The sequence below is a fragment of the Neovison vison genome, chromosome 5 (genome assembly GCF_020171115.1).
Source record: "Neovison vison isolate M4711 chromosome 5, ASM_NN_V1, whole genome shotgun sequence".
Classification (NCBI taxonomy): domain Eukaryota; kingdom Metazoa; phylum Chordata; class Mammalia; order Carnivora; family Mustelidae; genus Neogale; species Neogale vison.
The window spans coordinates 136,708,973-136,735,085 of NC_058095.1; the positions used below are offsets into that span (position 1 = coordinate 136,708,973).

The 26,113-nt window shown below is 33.3% G+C and overlaps 1 protein-coding gene across 13 annotated transcripts in view; it reads right to left on the reverse strand.

Moving 5' to 3' along the window:
* Positions 1-26,113, reverse strand: part of MYCBP2 (MYC binding protein 2) — a 283,092-nt gene that overhangs the window by 175,276 nt on the left and 81,703 nt on the right. For 11 of the 13 annotated variants that reach the window (XM_044249909.1, XM_044249914.1, XM_044249911.1 and 8 more), the window contains exons 18-21: positions 17,728-17,835; positions 11,224-11,343; positions 9,841-9,922; positions 2,163-2,280 (exon numbers count right to left, since the gene is read on the reverse strand). In XM_044249909.1, the coding sequence (XP_044105844.1) occupies positions 2,163-2,280; positions 9,841-9,922; positions 11,224-11,343; positions 17,728-17,835 (428 nt within the window). Of the gene's footprint in view, positions 1-2,162; positions 2,281-9,840; positions 9,923-11,223; positions 11,344-12,852; positions 12,949-17,727; positions 17,836-26,113 lie in introns of those variants that run through there. The other 2 variants (XM_044249916.1, XM_044249910.1) reach the window with 2 other exon arrangements.

Genomic DNA, 26,113 nt, shown 5'->3' on the forward strand with positions numbered 1-26,113 from the left:
GCTCAGGTCATGATCTCAGGGTCCTGGGATTGAGTCCCGCATCGGGCTCTCTGCTCAGCAGGGAGCCTGCTTCCCTCTCTCTCTCTGCCTGCCTCTCCATCTACTTGTGATTTCTCTCTGTCAAATAAATAAATAAAATCTTAAAAAAAAAAAAAAGAAAAAGAAAAAAGAAAGACCCCTGTGGGGATGGGCTGGAATTAGAGGTACTGGTATGGGCTTCTGATTTCTAAAATACCCTCATGTATGTATATATGCATAAACATGTATACTGGGGATCTAAAGACACCCCACTGCAATGAATACACCTAGTGCTCAGCTGGTGTCTAAAACTAGTTTCCACTACAAAGGACCCTTGTTTTTGGAGAAATGGCTGCTTCTAGGACTGATACAGAGAAGCCAAAAACAACTGGTTATGTCAGGAAGTAAGGAAATACCCCCTAAGTGAAGGGGCATGTCACAAGAACACAGGAGCCAGCTCGAAGGGACTCTGATCCATGAAATCTGAGACAGTTTATGCACCCAATTAATTATGGACAGTAATGAGGAAAATACAAATACATGCATCTGGACCAAAACAAAACAAAACAAAAACCAAAAACCAAAAAAACCAAATGAGAAAGAAGGGCGCCTGCTTACAATAAAAGGCAAAGGGCTAACTGGTAAATGTAAGGGAGTGCAGGAGTTGGAAAATCATCATTTTGCAATCATTATAGTAAAGACTGGTTTAGGCAAGAATGGGAATCTAAATCTAGGGGGGAACTGTAAGAGAAGTATATACCTTAAAACTGTTTTATTAAAAGAGTCAACCCATAAACTGCTTATTAGCTTCAAGAGAAAAAAATACTAATTATGCAGTGGAAAAATTAGACATTTTCCAGGTGGGCATTTTGTGCCTTCAAATGTGATACCTGTGGAGAACACAACATCACTTACATAGCCTTTTGGCCTGAAATACACAACCTACATCTAAACATGAGGAAATATCAGAAAAACAAAAATAAGGACTATTTTATTAAAACAACAACAACCCAAAACCAAAGTGCCATACTCTTAAAAAATGTCAATGCCATCATGATAGACAAAGAAAAGGTATAGAAATGGTACAGATTAAAGGAGACTAAAGAGACATCACAGTCAGATGCAATACCTGATCTTAAATTGGAGGAGACCAAAAAATGCCAAAAAATAACTGTTGGATCAATCAAAAAAATACAAGTATTCAGGAATAAAGGATCATAATATATGCAAAGTTACTCTTAAAGGATTCAGGAAAAAATGTGTTTTACACACACAGACACACACAGACACACACACACACACACAGTGCTTAAGAGAGAACAAGAGCATGCATATGCAAGTGATAATGCAAATCAAAATGTTACCAAGTAGGTGAAGCTGGTTCAAGAGTACAAAGGTGTTCTATGTACTATTTTTACTTTCTGCAATCTTTCTGTAGTTTAAAAGCATTTCCAAATGAAAGATTTTTTTCTTAAAGAGCACATTTACATTTTTTAAAAAATCAATAGTTGCAAATTATATCCCAGAGATTTAGGTTATGGAGTTATGAATAGTTACCCACATCAGAGATGGTATAGGCTTATTAGCACAGTCTTACAAGGCTTTTCCTTCATCTCTACTATGCCCAAACTATATAAAGCTTCTCAGAGCATTTTCACTCTTTTCGAGCTTTGGCAGAAAGAGAACAAAACAGGCAATAGACAGAGACAGAGAAAGAAAAGGAGAGGGAAAAGGAAACTATAATTTTAAAGAAATCTAGTAAGAAAACCAGGCTTTTAAGAAATTCTAAGTTAGAAAAAGTTCTATATGTTAAGAAAAATGAATCCTTGCAAGCCACTTGGGAAATAAGCTCTCAAATGACAGAATAACTCTACTGAATGCTTAAAGGACTTTGACCTGGGATAAACAGTCAAATTCTAACATAATTGTTAAATTTAATAAATTCTAATAGTACACTAGAGAAGAAAATTATTTCACAGTAATGTCATCCAGGTCTTGTGTATGCTGGATGTGGAGACAGGAAATATGCATATGCAGTAATTACAACACAAGAATTGCACTGAAACCAGAAAAAAACAGCTGATACAGACAAACTGTAAGGCAATGGTACAATGCAATACTATTAATGCTTAAAAATTCCTTACAGAAAAACTTCCAAATGTGAAGACCTGTCCGTCCATTAAAAGTATGGCCGTGTGGTTGCTGCCTGCAGTAACTTGTGTGCTAGGGCCTGGCAAAGCTTGAACAAGAGTGGGACATCCCCTAGGTTAAAAAAAAAAAAAAATTAAGTCAATTTCTTACAAGACTCAACTGAAATAAAAAGCAATAAATAAACATTACAATAAGGAATAGAAGAAATAAAAGGCACTAATAGTATACTTAGTATTTATTAAAGTACCATATGCCTGCCTTCATATACAAAGATAGGTGCCAGATATACAAAGATGAAAAAGACATTAACACTGACTTTAAAGAGATTATTAAAAAGATTTCCTAAATTTACTACCCTACTTATGGACACAATTTTTTTTTTTAAAGGAAGAAAGTTATATTTTACAGGAAGGATTTGTGGAGTTATATAGAACAGAAGAGTTGCAGAAATGTTTGCGACGCAGGGACACATAATTTTTATTTTTTTTTTCTGAAAGACTGGTGCTACCTTTGTTTTAAAAGGAAAAAAATTATCTTTTATAGCAATGGCACATTAGAGATCTCTGTAAATATTTATTGGATGAAATAAAAATCATACACTGCTTTAACAGGAATTCAATCCAGAAGCTATATGAAATGATCAATCTTATATCCTTTTTTCTACCTTTTTAAGCGAGCTATAATTTTAGATTTTAATAGAGTGGTTAATGAAATCAGAATTCAGTAGAACAAGAGGCATGAGAGCCGTGACTGGACGCCTAGACACTAGAGCTAGACTGCCTGCCTGGCTGTAAATCCCGGCCCCACCACACAATAGCACTTGGACCAAGACTATGAACAATGTACTCATCCTTCTTGTATTTTAGTTTTCTCTTCTATAACATAAGAGGATAATATGAAACAGTACCTACCCTGTAGGGTTCCTATGAACAATAGAGAAGCTCACACTTGTCAAGTGTTTGGATCAATGTCTAGCACACAGTTAACAATGAGTAAATGGTAACTAATACAATAAATGATATCCTTATATCTATTGTATCAATTCTTGTATGATTTTATTATTTAATTTATTAATCACTTTTAGTAATCATTTTCTGTAATTAGAATAACCACTGTAGAAACAGTCAACAAATAATAGGAGGCTCTATTTTAGAGACAAGTCTGATAAATTTTTTTAAAATTTAATTTTTTTATTTAGAGAGACAGAGCACAAGCAGGCAGGAGGAACGAGAGAGAATCTCCACACAAAAAAAGAAAAATAAAGGAGAACCAACAGCTAAAAGGAAAATGAAGCTCAATGAGGCTTTGTTCCTTTTAAGATGACAGAGATTTATGTAAGTTTAAAAGCATGAGTGGAAATAAAAAGGCTAAAGGTACAATTTAGAGAGGAGAAACAAAACAGCGAGATTCCCAAGGAAAAGGTAGGTAGGCTTCATAGCATGGACGAGAACAGGTCCCTCTTTCAAAGTAATACGAAGAAGCAAAAGAAGTAGTATAGATGTAGATAGGTTTATAGAGTTGGTGGGGTGAAGAACTTCCCACCTAATGGATTTTGTTTTTGCTGTGATGTGAACAGAAGTCATGTGTTAAGAGGAAGAAGGAAATGGGTAAGCAGAGGATTTGAAGATTACAGAAAAGGCATGGTGGTGAATGGAACAAATACATACGCAGATCCGGAGTTTTTAACTGAGATTCAAAGGACTTCTAGGAAGTCTGTGAGTGAGCTTCAGAGCTTCTGTGAACCTCCTAAACTTATAAGTTAACCTTTATGTGTATATTCTTATATCTACTGTCCTGAAGACAGACCCCATCTTTCACCAAATTCTCAAGAGGTGTTAAACCAAATAGTTCAAAACCACAAAGCAGAACAATGATTGCCCATTGTAGAGCCCTGGATCAATCTGGAAGTCAGGTAACAATATGCACACATACAGTGATTCATTTTTTTTCCAGAAGCCTAAGTTAGACATCAAAAACATGGACAGAGTGATCCATGCTGAAGTTTTGCCATGCCCTAGCATTGAGACCAAAAGGGAAAGAAAATGAAGGTTACTTATAAGAGTCTAGGTGAAGAAAATAAACAATCTCTTTAACTTGGAGAGAAAATAAAGTAAAAAAGGTAGAAGAGAGTAAAAATGTAGAGGGCAGTGGGGAATGAAGTACTGATAAAGTCAAAGGCTGAGTAAAGTAAAGCTAAGTAACAGAAGGAATTATCATCAGATTTTGAGGTGTTTAAACTTAAGAATTCAGAGTTGGAGTTGTGCTGGATCCAAGATGGGTCCTGGGAATAACTACCATGAATGTGGAAGTAAAATTCACTATATAGAAGGCATCAAGATTAAGTATATTGTATGGGACCACGGACAAGGATACAAAAGTCACTCACGAATGTGACAAGACTCTGAGTGAGAATATACTGTCAAACAAGATACTAAATCTTCAGTGAATGAAAGGCTACTGAGTGAATGGTAGGTAATGAAAGGGGAAGAGAGCAGAATGGCCTTGCCTCAAAAGAGCAGTAGTTATTTTAACTTGTGGAGGGAGTAATATGACCAAGAATAGTAGTGAAAGGTAAATGGTTTTCAACCCTGAGCTACAGGGAGCTTTGCCAAAACAAAAACAAACAAACAAACAAACAAACAAAAACCCACAATGGCCCCAAGGGTTATATAGTGAACTAATGCTCTCTAAATGACCAGTAGCAAAGAATAAAGGGAACGTTCTAACAACAGTTAAAGTCTCTGTAGTTTGCAAAGCACTTTTACATAAAACCTATCACTGACTATTAAAATAACTCTATGGGTAGATCTGAGGAGCTTAGAGCATTTTCCCAAAAGCTGGTGGCAGACTTTCTAAAACAGTCTTTGAACTCTTTCCGTAATATTAGTGAGCCCATTTATTAAATTAGTTTGAATACACAGGAAGAACAGAAAACGTGTATGTTTGCATGCATGTGTACACACTAAGCATTTCACATACACTGCACTAATTCTTCAACAGTCCTATGGGATATTTAATGTAAAGCCTAGTAAATTGCAATTAGGTAGTTGGTTATAGATGAAGCAAAGATTTCAAACTTGTCTAAACGGTTCTAGATACTATGATTGGATAATATATTAATGCAGAATGAAGACAGTTTACCAAGAAAAAGAAGAAACTCAAAGACACTTTAAGAATGACCAAAATTCTACTGAAGAAACAGAGAATAAAAGCCTCTACAATCTTTTTGCCAACATCCATGTTAAAGTTTACTAAAAATTATTTTTTAAAAAGTGGAATTCAGACATTCAGAAGCATACTGAACAAAAGAAACAAACCAAAAAGAGGGCTAGTAGACTCATCATGAAAATTTCCAAAAGCCTTCACGAGCTTTCTGACTTACTTTAAAAAGCAGCAGCTAACATCGCTGAGCACTTACCGTGGACTAGGCCCTGAGCTAAGTGAATGACAGGCATGATCTTCCTGAATTCTCGCAAGAACCTTCTCAGGGAAATATATTTACTCCAATTAAACAGAGGAAGAGACAGAGACAGACAAGTTAAGTAAGCTTGGCCAAGGTCATATGGGTACCAAGTGATAGAATCAGGACCCAAACTAAAGAATGAACTCATTTGCCAACACAACACATTAAGTAAGAAGACCATCAATAACATTTTGTTAATCTTTGCCACCATGCACACTTCAATACTGACCTTCCATTAACCACACATTATTAATGTGTGCTATACAATAAATTCCAGTTAAAAGCACTTGATTTACCAGACATTTTTATAATTGCCCCCCAACCATACACTTTAAGTAAATATCTACTAAATGTCTTGTGTCAGTTAACATGTATGCTATAGGGATTCTGTTCCTCCACATACGTGGTCAATTTGATTCTCAACTTGTACCACAGTTCTTGTGTCCTGCCTTCCAAGTCCGACATGGGTCAAGACAAATAGGGTAACTAGAGGGGTTATAACAGAAATGGTTTTGGCTAATTTCTGTTTAGGACACCCAGGCATAGTGTGTAAGCATTATTTCACTGGGCTACCCAGTTTACTCTTCCCACACCACATGCTACATCCTTCCAGTTATAACAATCAATGGAACCAGGAATCAAAATGTACCTGTGGGAAAAGAACAACATCAAGCAGTTAAAGCAAACCCCACCAGAGTTTAATCTTTTTTTTTTTTTAAAGATTTTATTTATTTATTTCACAGACACAGATCACAAGTAAGCAGAGAGGCAGGCAGAGAGAGAGGAGGAAGCAGGCTCCCTACCGAGTGGAGAGCCCAATGCAGGGCTCGATCCCAGGACCCTGAGACCATGACCTGAGCTGAAGGCAGAGGCTTTAGCCCACTGAGCCACCCAGGCGCCCCAGAGTTTAATCTTCTCAAGAAACCCTGATATCTTTTTAATAATTTAAACCTATTATATTTTTGTGAAGATGATAAATTCCAACTATTCGAAATATTCAGCATATTGGTATGATATCATTACCTGAAGCAAGTCAGCGCAAATTAAGGGACAGTGCTCACTGATATAATCAGGTCTATGAAACAATGTTTTTATTTTTAGGTAACCTCTTTATTTTAAAAGCTGACAAGAATACTTCTCTTTCGGGGGACCTGGGTAGCTCAGTAGGTTAAAGCCTCTGCCTTCAGCTCAGGTCATGATCCTGGGGTCCTGGGATCAAGCCCTGTATCGGGCTCTCCACTCAGCAGGGAGCCTGCTTCCTCCTCTCTCACTGCCTGCCTCTCTGCCTACTTGTGATCTCTGTCTGTCAAATAAATAAATAAAATCTTAAAAAAAAAAAAAAGTACTTCTCTTTCAATAGCCATTACACCTCAATGTGGTGTAGCAGAATCTTGTGCTTATGCTGTCTGTTCTTCATATCGCACAATTACCGCAGGGCTGTGACTTGATTATAATCATGATTTTCACTATTTCCTTCCCACTCAGGAGAGGCCATGAAATATAATTATTTGCCGATTATTTTCTGCCCTCTTGCTGCACATGATTGATGGTTCATCATGTCTAACTGTAATGCACTTTTCTCAGCTTATACCATGACTATAAAATTATCAACATGAGCAACAGTGATGATGACAATGAAGATGAGCAACAATGATGATGACAATGAAGATGATGATAAACCCTCTTCTGTGTCATGAGCCTCAGTGAAAAACAGAAAAGTTGACAAATTCTTCCCCATACAAATTACAACTCTGACTCAGTCTCTGCATATCACTGATGTCATTCAACTCTAAAGCAAAATATCTGTTGCCTTCTAACACCTGTGACAGTAACTGCTCAACCCTGCAAGCCACTGATATTTTACCATGTCCAATGTCCAATATTCAAATGTCATATCCAGTGACATCTGAGAACTGATTCTGCCAAAGACCTTTTGCTCTCTTTCTAAGCACGATATTGGTCATTAAGATTGCAGTAGCGTTTGTTAACTAGAATTAAAACATTTAAATAAAAGGAAAAAGATTGTGACCGCTTTACAAATCTCTTGACAAGAATATTAAATGGATGCTACACTTACATTTTTAGTGAGAAATTCAACTTAATGGTTCCTTAATTATCTCTTCTCATTAGCAACAACATTCATCAAAGTAACTAGGGTTATGCCATTTCATACCCATTTTGTGTGCACTGCAAATGGATCTGACCCTACCCATGAGGGACAAACAGTGAACCAATCTTAATCCTGATGCACATTAGAGTATGGACAGTTTTTAGGAAAAAAACTCTTGATCCTATCCAGCACTGCCCTTGCTGCCTCCATCCACCTCCACTCTACCCGCAACTCCCAACATATTCTTAGAAATTCTAGAGGTAGAATCCAGCATAGGATTTCTGAAGTTCCCTAGGTAATTCCAGTGTGCAGCCAGGATTAAGAATCACTGGTCTTTACTATATAAATGGCAATAACTGCATCCCTGCCAGAGAAATGGGGTGGTTTCAGAACAGAGTGAAAATTCTGGATTTTACTTAAGGACTAGAGTAATTCACTGTACATAAAAGAGAAACCATATACACCCAGTTGATTCTGGCAGGTATCTTAAAAGTACAAGGGAGAAAGAGGCAGAGCAGAGATTCACAAAAGAAAGAAGGTTCTTATGGCAAAATGAATCAGTAAGTCAAGTCTGGCCTGAAGCTGCCGTACATATCTCCAGGCTTGATCAATTAGGCTGGTTTCAATGGTGAGGCAGCCATATATGTGGATCACTCAGACCTCTGACAACCTACTTCAGGGAGCAGAGCTGAGATGCTGTCCCTTTGGATCCATGAGGCCATTCTTCTCCCCTAGGTTGCTATCAGCCATGTCTGAGCATGGTAAGGTATAATGCTTGACCATCCTGCCTGATATGGGGCTTCTCCAAGGGCAACCCAGCTTAAGGACACCACACTGCCTGCCTGAAACTCTCTCAGAACTGCACTTCACTCTAGACAGTTCCTACTCTATCCTTCTTCCTTTTTTCCTCTCACAGGGTCAGACCTGCATTGTGTTTGACAGTTTTCCCTGCTTATTCCTGCGCTTTTCCCGTTCATCTTCCACAGGAGCTTTCTCCCAATGACTCCTTTGCACATGACATCCTGTCTTAGTAACCTCTTCTTGAAGTCCTGAACTAATAAAGATAGATTTTCTATACTTTCAGCCAAAAGCATTCTCACTTCTATTATTAAGCAGGAAATGGATTCAGCTGGCATAAGGAAAGCCAAAGTAACAAGGACTTAAACAAGATAGAAGTTTATTTCTCTCTCAGCTGAGAATCCACTTGTAAGAAGCCAATGTGGCAATTCTACGGTGTCAGGGACTCAGACTCTCTGTCCTGTAGCTCTGCCAGTCTCAATGTGTGGTTTCGAAGTTATGATTGCTGTATCGACTTCTCCAGTTCCTGCCACTACAAATAGATTCCAGGCCACAAGCTGGGAAGCAAGGACAGGAAGTGGAAGAGTACTTCCCTCCCCTTTAACAGCATGGTTCCAAAGCACATTTTAATTCACACGGCTATATCCTGCAACAATGGAAGCAGGAAAATGAAGTCTTTACTGCATGGTCATGTCACCAACAAAAACTCTACTCCCAAATGAGGCAAGGAAGAAGCAGTATAAGGCAATGTGTGATAGTCTCCACCACCTATAGTTCTTTACTATTCTGGATAAGTCAGTTTCCTCTGAGAGACTGCAAGTTCTGTTTAAAGATTATCAAAATGCTTCTATGATTCCATGTTAATATTAGACCAAAATTTCAAAACTGACAACATTAAGGGATATGAATGAATCCACTGATTTTTAAAAATGCAATTAAAAATGCAATTTAAAAATGCAATTAAAAATGTAATTTACAAATGCAATTTGGGGATATCCACTGTCTTTTCTATTGCTATGAACAGCCTTTAGTAAATAATAATTACTAAGAATATGGAAGGATTTTGTGATAATCATAGTCACTCTTCTATTTTAAATGTATAAAATGTAAATCAATATTTCTTCTGAAGCCACAAAATCATCTATCTCCACAAAAGCACTCAACCACAAAATCAAGATCCACCAATAATTTATGGGCCACATTTTGCAAAACAATGGCATAAACACGATTTCAAGTATAGAAATACATATTTAGAAAGAAAAAAAAGAAAAAAGTATCTTCAAACAAAAAGTCCTACTACCTGGAATTGACATCTCCATGTCCTAGTTGCCCATGCTGCCCATATCCAAACGTATAGACATCTCCATTTTCCATTAAAACCACTGAAAACAAAATATACAGCTTTATTATATGTATTTTTTGTCATAACAATTCTGAAAGCAGTATAATATACACTATTTAAAATTTACAGAGCCATTAAAATGTGTAATTGACATGAACAGATAAAGAATATGTAATATACATATATACAATGTAATATTATTCAGCAATGAAAAAGAATGAAATCTTGCCATCTGCAACAACATGGATGGACTTAGAGAGTAAGAGAAAGTCAGAAAAAGACAAATACCATATGATTTCATTCATATGTAGAGTTCAAGAAACAAAACAAATGGGCATAGGGGGAATAAAGAGATGGAGAGAGACAAAGCAAAAAACAGAATCTTAACTACAGAGAACCAACTGACGATTACCAGAGGGGAGGTGGGTGGAAGGATGGATGAAATAGGTAATGGGGATTAAAGAGTGCCCTAGTCACATGAGGACCAAATGTTTACAACAAAAACTTTAAAAAAAAAATGGGTAATTGAATCACAGGCAATTTATACTTAGTAATATAGTGTAATTTTAGTTCTGTAAAATATTTGTATAGATTATAAAAATGTACAATGTTTTATATAATACATTAAAATTCTTATAAATGCCAGTTAATAATATCAATATTTTATAAGATACCAGTTTGGGCCAACTGTAAAACCTTTTTAATAATGAGTAGAAAATTCCATAGAAAATAATGTTCTCTCATATCTAGGATAATTATATAGGGAGCACATGGGTTTGAGCTATGTACAATTATGCACAACCTCAGTGAAATGCTGTAATTTTAATATCTGTCAATGCTTGTCAAATAAGGAAATACATTTAGTACCAAAGAAAGAATTTAACATTTTTTATTTTTATAAAGGTTGAACAGTACAACCTAGGCTATATAGGTCGAATGTCAGTAATTTACTAAGAGTTTAATTATTTTCTACATTTTAAGAAATTTGTTGATACACATGTTTCATTGAACAGCAGCAAAATATGGGACCAGGTGGTAAAAATCACAGAATCCTAGACAGCAAAGGGATTTTAGGGATTATTTCATCTTCAGCAGTTTCATTAATTGAATTATAAAATAAATCCATCAGAAGACAGATTAAAAACCAGATCTCTAGACAAGTACCTATTCTATCATGCCACAGTGTCTATAACAAATACAAAGCTTTTACAGATTTGAGAGAAATTGTCATACTACAGCTTTTAACACATACTTAGTAGACTACATTTGTCAAAACCAAACAACTAAGTTATTTAGCACAATTATAAAAATGCAGTTATACCCTAAAGTTCCAGCTGCTACCTGAATGGTGAAATCCACAGCTGACTTGTACTGCTCGGAGCTCACAGTCAAATCGCACAGAGCCTGGAGGATATGTTGTGATTTTGCTGGCATCTTTTTCTCCTCGTTCTCCACTTCCATCTGTAAGTGTTATAATTTGTGATTAAGCCATTATTCATCTTCAAAATAAAACTTTCAATCAGTTTACTATGGAAGAATAAGAGAAAAATGTTAAGAGAAATAAGCAAGAAGAATCTGCAGCTGTTAGAAGTGATAGATCAAGAATCTACCTGTAAAGAAGGAATTTTGGAAAGATATACTATATATTTCTGTTTGCAAGTATCACTAAATCAATAAAAACAGAAAAGATTTGGTTATGGATAAAACCTATGAAGCTAGTCAGTTATGTAATGTAAATGGGTCATTAAATTATATATTTAACAAAATTCTAAATAGTTTACATGGGAAAATTTAGTTTGCATAAAAATAACTGCATGCAAAGTCGCTTAACAATTATTTTAAACTCAGTAATAGTGTTAGTACCAGCCACTTAAAAAATAAGGTCCTAGTTGACTTTTAAATGACTTAGAGTTCACATATACATCTCAGAAAGGCTACCCTGTCCATCAGTATTGCATCAATTAAACTTTTAAAAAATGTATAAAGACCAAAGAGCTTTATCCTATATATTGTAATCCAATGGCTGGCTCTTCTTCATCTTTCCTGTCCCACCCTGCTCCTTAGCCATTCTACTTTGTGGTCTTTTTCTAGCCCCCAAACACTACTCTCAACCAAACCTTTCTGTTTCAGTTCTTCTTTCTTCCCCTCTCGAACTTGCTTCAAACATTTCTCTCCACCCTTATTTTTTTTTTTTTTCTCCACCCTTATTTTTTACATTTGACTTAAATATTCTGGCATTCTGACCATAAAACAAAAACCACATTCCAGAATCTAAAACTTTAGTCCGGAAAGTGTGAATAAAGGAGACAACTCATTTTTCCTAATCTAAAACTATATACCAACTAAAATATGATCTCTGTATTATCAAGATTCAAATTCCTTACACTTGGAATAAATGTAAATCTGGAAGGAATTTCGAAAGGTCAACAGTATAAGCCACTTCCTTGTGATATAGCAACTCTAAATAAGTGTGTATAATATGCAGATACACATGTGGATCTATATACATTTTTAATTACATCTGAATTTTTATTGCACATTTTAGAATGCTAGACAGAATAACATCAAATCCTTTTATGTTCAATATTACCCTTTCTTCTTTTATACAATATTTCTAACCTTTAGTAATGATCCAGGTAAGATAAGACTGGCCTAAATTATGAGTTCCCTTTTTATATCTAAATAACATCCTATTATTTAAATAATCTTTAAACTCTTTATAACACTAGGACAGTAAAACCTCACTAATTCGGAATAACACAGAATAGGTTGGTCCACATGACTTACTGAAAAGGTCTTTCTTAATCATAAAACATTTAGGTAAAAATTCTGTTCTAGTATCTTCAAGCAGTACAGTTTACAGATTAAATAAGTGCTACAATAAACAAAATGTGGTTACCTACATTATAATTCAAAATAGGCCTATATTACATAAAAATGTACCATAAACATAAAAGTCCTTTAACATACAAGAATTAATTGCTGGACCCAGAGGTTGAAGGCACGTTGAAGGAATCCTTCATTTCTTGAGCCCTTGGTTTGAAAAGCTAGTGATTTTAGACAGGTTTCCCCTTATAAGTATGACCCTGAAAATTCAGAGGAAGAAATTACTTTGAATTTTTTACTCAAAAAAGATCACAAATACTGCATCTGAAGTATAATAAATTCTGAATTAGTGAGAGGTTTTACTATAATAGGATAAAGAATAGGATTCCTCTTTTGCTAAATTACCTAATGTGGGTGTGTCAAACTAAATCTGCAAGAATGAATGGGCTAAAAAGAAAAAAAATCACAACATTTTGTTAACTCCATCCAAAATGAAACACAGTCTTAGTTCCGAGACTCCTCATCTTGAAAGACAGTGGAATGGTCAATACAAACAAGGCCTTATACAAAAAGGAGTAAATATTGTCTAAAAACTATATAAGATGACAGATGTATAGAAATTTTACAGCTTGATCTCAACTGGTAAAAATATCTAATTATAAAAACAGATCTAATTTAACAGAGAAAACATACTGTGTTCACGTGATTTTGTCAGACTTAGGTAAATTCAATATTACAAGTATCATTTTACTTTATATAAATGTATTGATGCTTAATTAGAAATTTTTACCTTTGAGTTTAGCATTTTGCCCTCTCCTGTGATTCAGAGATTAATAAATATAGATACAAATCCCACAATAGAGGTACAGCATCAGGGAAGGAGACAAAAAAAAAAAAAAAAAAAGCAGCCTAGTAATTTACTGATTAAAATCATAGTGATTAAAAGAGTAACAGTTATTATTTAAAGGTAAAAATAATACGAGGAACATTTTGTTCAAGTTCATCTAAACAAACCTGTACCTAACTACATTAAATAATCTCTCAATTATTATAAATGGTGAAAACATAACAAGTAAAAAAAAAAAAGGAGATGAAGTTTTTTATCATTAGCAGCAGCAGTGGAAGAATTTTAAAAATACATATTTGTATCTCGTATTTGATGTCAGTTAAAAAATCAAGTAAACATCTAACAGTTTAGAAATTGACAGGTCATCAAAGAATAAAAGGGTACCTGATTCGCAGCTAAAAATTCAGTGTCAATTCAAGAATCAGTAAGTGAAATTTAGCAAGATTAATTCTCATTATTCAATAAAGTGATAAAGAGCAGCAACAAAGTTAATCTCAGATTTGCAGGAAAAATAATTAGATCTGAATATTCTTATAATTGGCCATGTAGGTATAAGCGTATCTGCATTTTCCCCTACAATAAGTTTGTCCATGTATGTGCTAATGAAACTATAATACAGCTATAAAGTTTGACAGATATAATTAAAATATTGTGTGTATATATACATATGCTACACTATTTATGCATATTTGTGTACACACAAAGAGATAAGAAGATGCAATATCTAAAGGGCTCTAACTTTTAATTTTAATATTTACCTCAATCTATACTTTCTTGGGTAATCTTATAGTCATGCATATCATAAAACGTATCAAAGAACACAGTGAGTACTTTGAACAAAATGACTAAAAGAAAACAGCAGAACACTTAACAAATACAGTTAGCTATGCACTTACTTTGTACTACACAATGAATATTTAAATACCACAGTGAAGAAGTGCTTTTGGGCACTGAAGACTAAGAGACTTGAATTGGAATTCTGGCTCTACCATTTGCTACTTGTATGACAACTGGAAACTGGACCTTCTTTAAACCTTTAACTTCTATCTATGAAATAGCAATAGTGTACATTACCTCACAAGCTCCTATACAATATATAAAAAGTGCTCAGTCAATATTCATTACTGTTGCTTTTTAAAAATCAGTACAACAACTGATGATACCAGTATTGTTACTCTACTTTGCAACTGGGAAAACTGAGGCTTAGAAGGGTTAAGTAACCAGCCCAAAGTAATAAGTAGTAGGGCAGTTCTGGAGTTTGATCATCTATTTTACAACCATCAAATGGCTGACATCTTAAATCTTTTGTAAAAAGAAATTAATTATATATTTAACAAATCTCAAATTTTGTGCTTTTGGATAATTCTAAAAGAGAAAGCAAAGAATTCCAAGAATATATATGTATATATATACATACATATACACATACATATATATCTTAATTAAATCTTTAAATCAACATAATCAGTTAGGAATTATCATTCTTATCTTTTAAAAAAAGGAAAACTGAAGCCAAAGAGATCATGAAATTTCTGAACAGCCACATAGTTCTAAAAAATGACAAATTTAGGACTAAAACTGACATCTAATTCCAAAGGCTATATAATTTCCATTACACCACACCATTTCTAAACAGAAAATAGGTATAAAATACACAAAGATGTTTATCAGTGAGCCTTCGAGTTTCATATTAGTCACTCCAAGCCAGATTTCAAGACTGTCTCCAGAGCAATTCAGATGTTCCTAACTAGGAGTACTACATCAAAATCTTTTTCTATGTAAGGCACTGAATAGCTGAAACTAATGTTAATCCAGTTATCTGTTTGAAATATGGTCTATGGTTACATTTTTAAAATAACTTACTATATGTTTTATGGATTATATGTTATACTTATTAACTGAGCCTTATATAGTCTAGTTTCCCTCCAGTCAAAATTTGCCTATAACAGGATGGATTCTGTGACCTTCTCTGAATTTTCTCCAGTCAGCCAGAAGCTCTCCAACTTTTCAGCTCAGAACCCACTCCTGGTTAACAATAAATCCACATTTCTCACCCTCGACACACCTCCACAAAAAAGTGATAGTCAAGACAATATTATCTATTACCATCTGACAATCTGTACCACCAGTATAATTAAATGAAAGACAGAACACAGCAATTAATATAGTAAATTTCTCGTGGAAGACAAACAGAGTAAGAAAAAAAAGAGAAAATCATATGTAGGAAAAATTTATTAAAAGAACGTGATTATATGTAGCAAGAGTTAAAAGCAGAATGCGTGGGAGATGATTAAATGACAGGAACAGTGAATGCTAAGAGAATAGGTAGAGAGAATTTGTGGGTGTACAGGAGTTAGTGAGTGGTAAGTTAATACTCTTTATGTAAAATAAAGCACCATTTGATAAAATATTACTTACTTACACTTTAAATTCATTTTGGTGGTAAAGAGATGAAACTGTTTCACTCTACCAAACCTGATAAAAACACATATACATACACACAACTGGCTGTATACTGTAATACCACAAGTAAGTCCTTCTAAAGAGGTTGCTACAAAAACACAGCATTGTTATAAAATAAGCCAATAGTAGATAAGATGGCAGCAAGGCCAGTTATTGTTGAGTAACTGCTACAGCTACTCAATGTAGACACTGTGAAAAGTCGGTTTTAAATTTGTAACCCTAGTCTTCATTTAGCATTTCATTTTCAAATTCTGCAAAAATGTATGATGTTTGGCCATAAGAAACTAACATGGAGCTGAAAAAGTTTTATACTGCGTCATGAAATGTGGACATTTAACCTCAGGTAAAGTACTAGAAAAATTCCACTTTTCCTTAATTGGGGGGGTAAAAAAAAAAAAAAAGACAACTGAGAAAAATCCATCCTAATAGTAGCATAGTATAAAATATGAGATCAGAAATTCTGGCAATAAAGTAACTGACACATAGTATACCCCAAATATCATTCCTTAGATTTAAACATTTATGGCATTATTAGAGCACTCAATAAATGAAACAATCACAACTTTTCCTATAGTTAATCATGTTAGATTTAAAATATCCTCAATTTTTATTTCTGTAGAATATATCTTAAAAAGTGCTCTACCAATGCTTTGATTAATAAGAGGGGTTTTGTTTATTTTGTTTTGTGGTTTTGCTTTGAGTGGCAAACTGATAAATTGAGAGAAGCAAATGTAAACAAAGTTAAATATAATATATTGCATATGAAAGTTTAAAAATAAAATTAGTTTATAACAGTCTTGCAGCAAAGGAAAAATAAAACACAAAACAGGTTAAGTTGTCTATATGGAATGTATGTTTTTAAAACTTTGTATTCTATTTTGTGGGATATATTCTGAGCATTTAAGAAAGCAGCAACTGGAAGTTATATTTGTCAAAGAGCCCCTGGTACACACACCAGGATTCAAGGCAGAATTTATATATAAATTTATAAATACTCTGCATTAAATTCTTTCCTGATCTTAGTTGACCCACAGCTGTAGTTTACAGGAAAATAAGTTTGCTTTAGGGATATGTCTAATTAATCCAGAGCTATAAGATCTCAAAGAATTACACAGAAATAAGATTCTTAGTTAACTCACAGACTTGTCTAGACCTCTGACAGTTTTCTAGGACTAGAATAGGTCGATATAATAACTCTTTATTTACACCTATCAGCATTTAACCTTCAAATACCAAATAATTTGTGTTATGTATATAAACTTTAATATTAAAACAATGGAAAAGTATAATAGCAATCAACTCATTATCACTTTATAAACTGAATTTAGTAATTTTGTTAATTCTAAAACATTTTTTAAAAAGTACTATAAAATGTCAGATAGCAGTCATTGAAGAGCAAATAATAAAGGATAAAAACAGAAAGCAATAGTTATTTTTCCATCTTCCCTCAACTTTATGAAATTGGAAAAGAAAAGGTAAAGAAAAAGAAACATTGCAAAATGTCTTATTAAAGTTAACAAATAAAAAGAAATGAGACTGACAGCCATTGACAAACAGTACATCTTTCATCATGTTCTTTCTCCTCAGGCTATATAATGAAAGAAGCAAAGTAGAAGAATTAGGTTTGTGCATTTTCCCAGAGACAAAATTCAAATGAGTGGAAGAAACTGGGGAAGTATCCCACCTAATCGATAAGGAAGACCAAATACCTTTGTGCTTGTCCCGTTTATGCTTTAGCTGAGCTGGATGGGATCTGAGTCTGGCTAGAGCCTGTTCTCGATGGTTCATAAAAATAGGACCAGCAAATACAAGGGGGCCTGAGGAGAAACATTTTGTATGTGCATAGAAAAGCTCACAAAATGAAAACACTACAATGAATAAAAAATAATTCAAACTAAAAGCATGGAAATTTATTCTTTACTGTTTTAGACATTATACTTTTCTCCCAATTTCCCCATATTAATCCCCAACCCCATTCCACACCCAAGTGTTAATATCAGAACTACAGTTGATACAGTAAAATTTCTTTCACCTCATAAAATTATCACATAGGTATGAAAAGTCTCAAGTACATAATCAGAAAGTTCAATTAAAAAAATCTTATATTTTTAATATCATATATATTCAAGCTTAGTAAACCAAACATTTATAGACAACAATATCTTTCCTATTAAAATAACAAAACCAACTAATTTTTAAATGAGTAAATTTTAACAAGGTCTTCAAACTTTAATATCCACATCAGTCTTGCTACAAAACCAAGATAAATATTATTGACTTAACTACATTAACATTCTGCCATACAGGTAGGTAAACAAGACAGCAAAAAACAAAACAAAACCAAAAATTACTAATATGATATGTACATATACATATATGGACACACATTCATATACATGCATATATATATATATATAAAATCACTACTTTGTAAAGACAGGATTACAGAAGTTGTATTTAATTTTCCAAAAAGAATAAATCTAACTTCAAATGTGATTTCTGTAACAACATATACAAAATCGGAAACAAGGTACTGATGCTCAAGAGGGTAATCTAACCCAAGTAACATTTTTGGAATATTAACAATTCTCTGATAAAATCATTTCTTTCTGAAGCTCCACTATGTACATACACACACATATACAAATGCACATTCATATAGATTATAGTTATTTCCACTTATATTCAAGAAAAAAACACAATAGCAAAATTAATCTCAATAAAAATTTAATTTGCTTTTCCCTACTATACTTTAGCTTAAAAAGGGAAAATTGTAAGTTGTATCTTAAAATTTCTGTTCTTTTCTTATAGAATTGACCTATACTTTCCTTAAGTTTGAGTAACATCAAAAATGCCTGCAAATTTCAAAATACTCTGAGGTTACCAGTATTTGAAAAGGAAACTGACAGTATATAAGCACTGAATTTTTTTAACTAAAGCCAGTTTTCATGATTCTCTATACCTCTTCAGCTGTAATTAATTTTTCTAACAATGGAATAAAATAAATATCAACAAAATACTATCCTATAATAAAATTTGACAAATGCAAATTCAACAAAGTACCCTTCATTAAATATTAAAAATTGGTAGGAAAAATATATTTTAATTATGTCTTGAGATATAAATAAAAATGCAGGCAAAAATGCAGGCATCCCAATTCTATGAAAAACCAAGAATAATATATTCTATGACTATTAGAGATAGAAATATGCTAATTTAAAGTTAACAAAAATTAAATATTATTTCCTAGAATGCAGCAGCAATTATTTTCAAGGTAAAATGTCTTATTTCTTCAACATAACATTTTTCAATTAATTTACTAAAGCAAATAATATAAACCAGTCTAAAAAGCATCTAATACTTTCCAACTACCGAAAAGAACTGTAAATATAAAAATGACAGTAATATTAAGTTACATTACTCTTTTCTGATTTCTATGGTCTTCCTGGGATACTGTTTCTTCCCATAAAAATATTATACCCATAATATTCATAGTTATTTAGCTTCTTACTAACTTCAATCTCTTTAGAGTCTCAGTACAAAAATTTAGAAGGCCCACAGGCAATCATGCCAAGGAAGTATACATCTGAGCTCAATTTAACTCACCACTTATAATATCAGGCTATGAGGTTCTAAAATATTTGTGTTCCAAGGACTACAATAATTTTTCTTATAAACATAGTTCAGTCATTTACTTACTTGCCATTTTTTGTCTTTAATGTAACAGACACCAGGTATCATGTATGTTATGACAAAGACACAGAGCTCATTAGAATTTAGTCCATTAGGAAGACAGAAATAACAAAACTAAGAATTGCAATATGCTGTGATAAATGTTATAAAGGAAATCTGTACACATTCTGAAGGATGAAAAGTGACCTATCAACTGGGGTGAAAGAATGAGGAAAAGTCTGCCAAGAGAGAAGGAAGGAAAGAGAGGGCATTCCAGGCAAAAGAAACAGGATTTATAAAAGGAAGCAGAGGTTAAACAATATTGTATAGTCATTAAAAACACACATCACTGAAATGGATGGAGTGCAGGGTTATGAAGCAGAGAGTGGTGGGAAATGAGTTTGCAGATACATATGAAAAACAGATAATTACAATCTTTTTCTACCATGAAACATTATTGTAGAGGTAATGAGATGTCATAAAATGTTCTCAGTTAGTCAACAAGAATATATTAAGTACTGACCAATTTCAGGCCCTACCCTTGGTCCTAGGAAATCTTGGAAAAACAAGATACCATCTCTGCTTTCTGAAGTTTGCAGTCTAATGTGGGGAGGAGAGGGAGGGTGAGTTTACACACAACTCAATAAGCCATTATGACTGTGGGCTATCAGAAAATTAAGCACACTGAAGGGGCAGCCAGCAAACCTTAAGGATGGGAATGTAGGAAGTTTCAGGTACAAGAACAGAAAATACCACATAAGCTAAAACTTAAAGAGGTACTCCAAAGGTTCACAGATAGGAGAAAAAAATGGACATAGGGAACATGAGGCTGTAGAGAAATTATTTTTTAGATCTATTTATTTATTTGAGAGAGCATGAGCACATGAGCAGGGGGAGGGGCAGAAGAGGGACAAGGAAAGAGACTCTCAAGCAGGCTCCCCACAAGAGTGCTAGCCTGATGCAGGGCTCAAGCTTAGGACCCGGAGATAATGACCTGGGTAGAAGTCAAAAGTCGGATGCTTAATCGACTGAGTCACCCAGATGCCCCAAGAAATCTTTATGTATGATTATTATGCAGAAAGTGCTTTTGTGCTATTTAAATCAGCAATGAGATGACACTTTATCATTTTTTTTAAATTAAGAGGAATAATGCATTAGATGCTAGAAGAAAACTCCACTTTCAGATATTAGTCTTGAAAAGATGAACTCCTGTAATATTTCAAAAACAATTTGAAATATCTGTTAAAATTTAAAACATAAAAACTCTCTGGCCCAGATATTCTATTTCTGGGAAACTCTACTATATAAGCAAAAACTCCAATATGGCTATATAAGTTTAAGAACATTTATTGAAAGGATGTCTGGGTGGCTCAGTGGGTTAAGCCTCTACCTTCGGCTCAGGTCATGGTCTCAGGGTCCTGGGATAGAGCCCTGCATTAGGCTCTCTGCTCAGCAGGGAGTCTGCTTCTCCCTCCACCTCTGCCTGTCTCTCTGCCTGCCTCTCTGCCTACTTGTGATCTCTCTTTCTCTCTCTGTCAAATAAATAAATAAAATCTTAAAAAAAAAAAAAAGGAATAAAGAATATTTATTGTTAAAAAAAAACCAACAACATAAAAACTTGAAAATAACCTAAATGTCCATCAACAAAATAATGGTTGAAAAAAACTGCAGTACAGCCATATTACAAACTATTATATAGCTCTTAAATAGAATGTAGTAGATCCATATTTACTAATTTAGTGTGTGTTCATGATGTAAAATGAGAAAAAGATGCTGCAAAGAATTGTATCTATAATACAATGCCACTTTTGTAAATAAACATTTGCCTATACTTTCACACATGGATAGATATCAGCATAGTAGATATATGTGTAGATATACTATAATGGAGTAAATGTATATATGGTATATGGAAGTATACTTATTGGGCTAAACTCCATTTGCTTGGCAGAAAGAATGGGAAGGTAAGAGAAAAAATATAAGCAAGATATAAAAATGCATATACTATCACATTAACCAAATATGTAAAACAAAACTGTCAGTGATTTAACTGGAAATGTATAAAACTTGGTTAGAAAATAAAGAGAAAATAATAAAAGAAATAAGTTAAAGGATAGATTTGTGAAAATCTTTTGACCTATATCCCTGTATTAATTTAAAATGGCACTGCAATAAAGCACCAAAAATTTTTTTCTAATAGACTATCAAGGGGAAAAAAACAAAACAAAACAAAACAGGACACCAGTATGTATCACAGTATGAAATGATGTACGATAACCCAACAAAAAAATATACACAGAAAAAAACTGGAACAAAGTACACCAAAATGCTATCAGTGGTTATCTTATTACAGTGTATGTAATCCTCATTGTATGTACTGCTTATTAAAGGTAAGAAAAGGGAGGTTCAGAGTGGTTAAATTCCAGAATCATACACCCCCAGTAAAAGTTAAGAAGCCAGGATCTGAACCAAAGCCTAATTTCAGAACCTATGCTCTGAACAGTCAAGCCATATAGCTTTGCTAACCACAGAACATGATACCCAAGTGAAACTATTGAGAGGAAAAGGGCCTGGACAGTCAGTGTAAAACGGGACTCCCAGGCAAGTCAGACATAAGCTCACTCCGTCTACAGCTCCCAATTATCAAAGTTTGATAACATTCAGGGGAAAAGCAAGAAGGAAAAGTAGCAAACATTATTTGAGCTTGGTGTTCCTTACAAGAGAGCACTGAGAAGGAATACAAAGATTAAGATCATTCATTGATACAATTACCCAGTAGTTCTTCTGATGAGTTAAGAGAGTTCTACTTAAAAATTCCACTGAACAAGCATTTCACCATTAAAGTTAATATAAGACTCAGAGCATTTAAATATCAATCAACCCTGTATAACCTAAAAAATTAAAACTTATCACAAATGTCACTGAAATAAAATACATAAATGAATACACTGGTAACTAAGAATATACATTTAAGAAAAAAATTATACTAAAAGAATATAAAAAAATCTAAAGACTAAGTTCCAAATTAATAAAAGTACAGTAATAACACTGTTCTTTCAGGTTTCAATAGCACACTCCACTCTGTAAGACTGTGTCACAAACAGCAGCAACTAAATTATATCAATAGTCCTAAGGCTGAGCAAATCTTTTTTTTTTTTAATTATTATTTTTTTTTTTTAGCAAATCTTTAATACAAGAACCAGGTCCTAAAATCCTGATCAACTTTGAAATAACACAAACTTAATAAATAGAATGAGACAGATAAATCAAGTTAAATAATTTGATATAATCTAATCTTGAAGTTCAGAAATTTCAACATAGGTAAAAGCCAATTATTAATGAGTACAATTATTAACTTATCACTAAGCTGTTAGTAACTAAAAGATACCAAGAGGCTAAGGAAAAAAAAATATAAGTATGTGTGGCAGTTGGAATACTAAAAATTTATTTTACTTTGTTTTGTCTTCCTCATTAAGGCAAAACAAGACAAACAATCTCTCTAGCTCTTTAGCAGAATGCAGACATTCGGACACAGGCCCGGTATTCTGCTGCAGAAGATGCATGCAAGCAACTATGAACATCACTGCCTGGGAATAGGAGTTCTTGTGCTTTAGCACCAACAGAATTACCTAGACTTGTTCAAACACATTTTGCTAGGCTCTGCTCCCTGAATTTTTGACTCACTGGGTCTGAGGTGGAGCCTGAGAACAGGCAACTCTAACAAGTGCTCAGTGACGCTAGTCCCTTTGAGACTACTTTGAGAACCACCGTTCTAACATAATGAAAAGCACAGTACTTGAAAGACATTCCTCCATCCAATTAAAATAAAAATATTTTTTGAAAAGCAAAGGTAAAGTATAAACATCTTAGAACTAGTCTTTATCTTTTTAAGAAACAATGGCTTAAGTTTTAAAAACATAACTCTTATTTTGTTTATAAAGTAATACACACATTGGAGATTATTTAGAAAACACACTGTAAAGAACAAAACAAAAATCACATCTAAACTCACTTTTCAGGAAAAGTTACTACTAACATTTTGGTATCTACCTTTCTGGTTTTTCCCCTATGCAAGTGTGGATATATCTTTGTGCACATTTTATTTTGTTTTCTTATAAAACTGCTGGTAAGGGAGTGCTGGGAAAGAATATAAAGATAATATCATAAAAGTGTCATATCACCATACTGGTTTTCAATTTTTTAATACGGTATAAGAATTTCCTAAAATCATTGAATAAGAGTCTGTAGTCTGACTTTTAAAAGTGGGTACACAGTTAAAATTCATATTTAAAAGTATTTTTACAAAATAAAATGTATAAACAGGGTTCTCTTTGCATTGCACTGTGTTAAATGAAACACATGCATACTGTAAAGTGTTCTCACTATATGATACCATAGTAACCATGGAGGTTGTACAAAGCAAGGGCATGGTTCTAATATTTCAGTTCCACGTTTGGTAACGAATGCCATAATTCAGGCCCATAAAGAAGATCCTAAGCCATTAAGCCATTAAGAAAAGATATTTTCTGCATATTTTACTAAATACTGTGTTTTAACAAAAATGAAAAAAAAAGTATGAGAAAGAGCTCAACCAAAAAATAAAAAGACAAAATTTCTATGCACCAATAATCTAAAGAAGTCTTTTTATATATTGAGGACATAGGATGAAATGGACTTGTCAGAATATATACACCAATTGCCTAGAACATAAGTCTGTGTTTATAAGATCAGATACAGTAATAAAATCTCTGTAAATATTTAAATAGTAGAGTTTTTAAAACCTCTGAAAGACTAGAGTTTATGTTTTTAAGGCCTATGACACATTTTAAAATAAATGGCAAAAGAATATTCTGTAATCACAAAATTTCGTTGAACTAATGCATCATCAATGTTCTTTTACTTCTGATATGCAGAAATATACTACAGCTAGAGAAGAAAAGCTTTTTTACAGAGGGAGAAAAAAACTAATACAACACACAGAGTGAGCAATTACACATCATCATAAGGACTTGCTGTACTTCGGTTGCAACATAAGAAATTGCTGGTTTTTGGAGGTCAATGCATATGATTCAACCCAGTATTTCCCAAAAAAGAAAAAACAGGTAGTAAAAAGATGCATTGATAATTATTTTAACTTTAACAAATCATATTATTTGAATAAAAGAAATTGTCACTCAATTACCAAATGTCATAAAGACGTAGAACTTAAATTTTACCCTATTTTCTATAAAACATTTAATATACAATTTTCCCCATATTTATATAATGTAAATAATGACAGTATCTACATTCTCATTAAAATAAATCAATTTTAAAAGTGATAATTTTTTTGTCATACAATACTTGTTATGTATTTATTACTATTATTATGACAACAGAAAACAGATACAGTTACTAATAACAGCTGCTGAAACAGTTACTAATTACAGCTACTATTTTTAAAAACTATTTAAGATTTTTTTTTCCAATTTATTTATTTTCAGAAAAACAGTATTCATTATTTTTTCACCACACCCAGTGCTCCATGCAAGCTGTGCCCTCTATAATACCCACCACCTGGTACCCCAACCTCCCACCCCCCCGCCATAAAAGTGATAATTTTATGTAAACATAGCCAAGGTAACAGCAAAAATTCTTATATCAATTAATCAGATTGTTTATCAGATCCTAGAAAGAACAGTCTCCAAGTTCCAAGCATGTTCTACAACTTAAGTTTAATAAAAATAGAATTTACAATACATGCTATATATTTTATTACTTACTCCATTCTATGTTAAAAAAAAGTACCTAGAAAAAATTTGTAATGGTGGCTAAATGGATAATAGATTTTATTTCATGTACCAAATCTCATGTCATTTCTAACAAGCATTTAAAATAAACAGTATCAGTATTTCCAATCAAGATTTTGCCTGGTAGAGGAATAAAATCACAGATCTCTTTAACCATCTGTCTTAATCCTACAAAGAAGAGATTCTACTAGGCAACCACAGTTTTAGTAATATTTATAATTATCTCTGTTATTGGATGAATATTGAAATATCTGTATTTTACTATCTACTTATAACTACAGTGAAATGTATTTTCAGGCTCAGAAATGGTCATAAACAATGAGAAAAAGAGAAACAATACACCTATCTTTGCAATTAAAACCTGCAAAACTCTCCAACTTACCCTTCTTGTACATAACCAGAATAAGCTTTTTTGGGGGGAAAAAAAAGACATATAAAAACACAATTATGCACTGGACTGAAAGAAGAATGCCAGGACCATGCTCAAATGGAAATGATCATAGATGACTAAGAAAACAGAAATTAAAATACTATATTAAACTTTTGTTGTTTAGGGTTAAATAACAATCATGAGTCCAAAATCTGGGAGAAAGACCAGTTCTTAGAATTCATATATTATTTTTTAAAGTTGCCA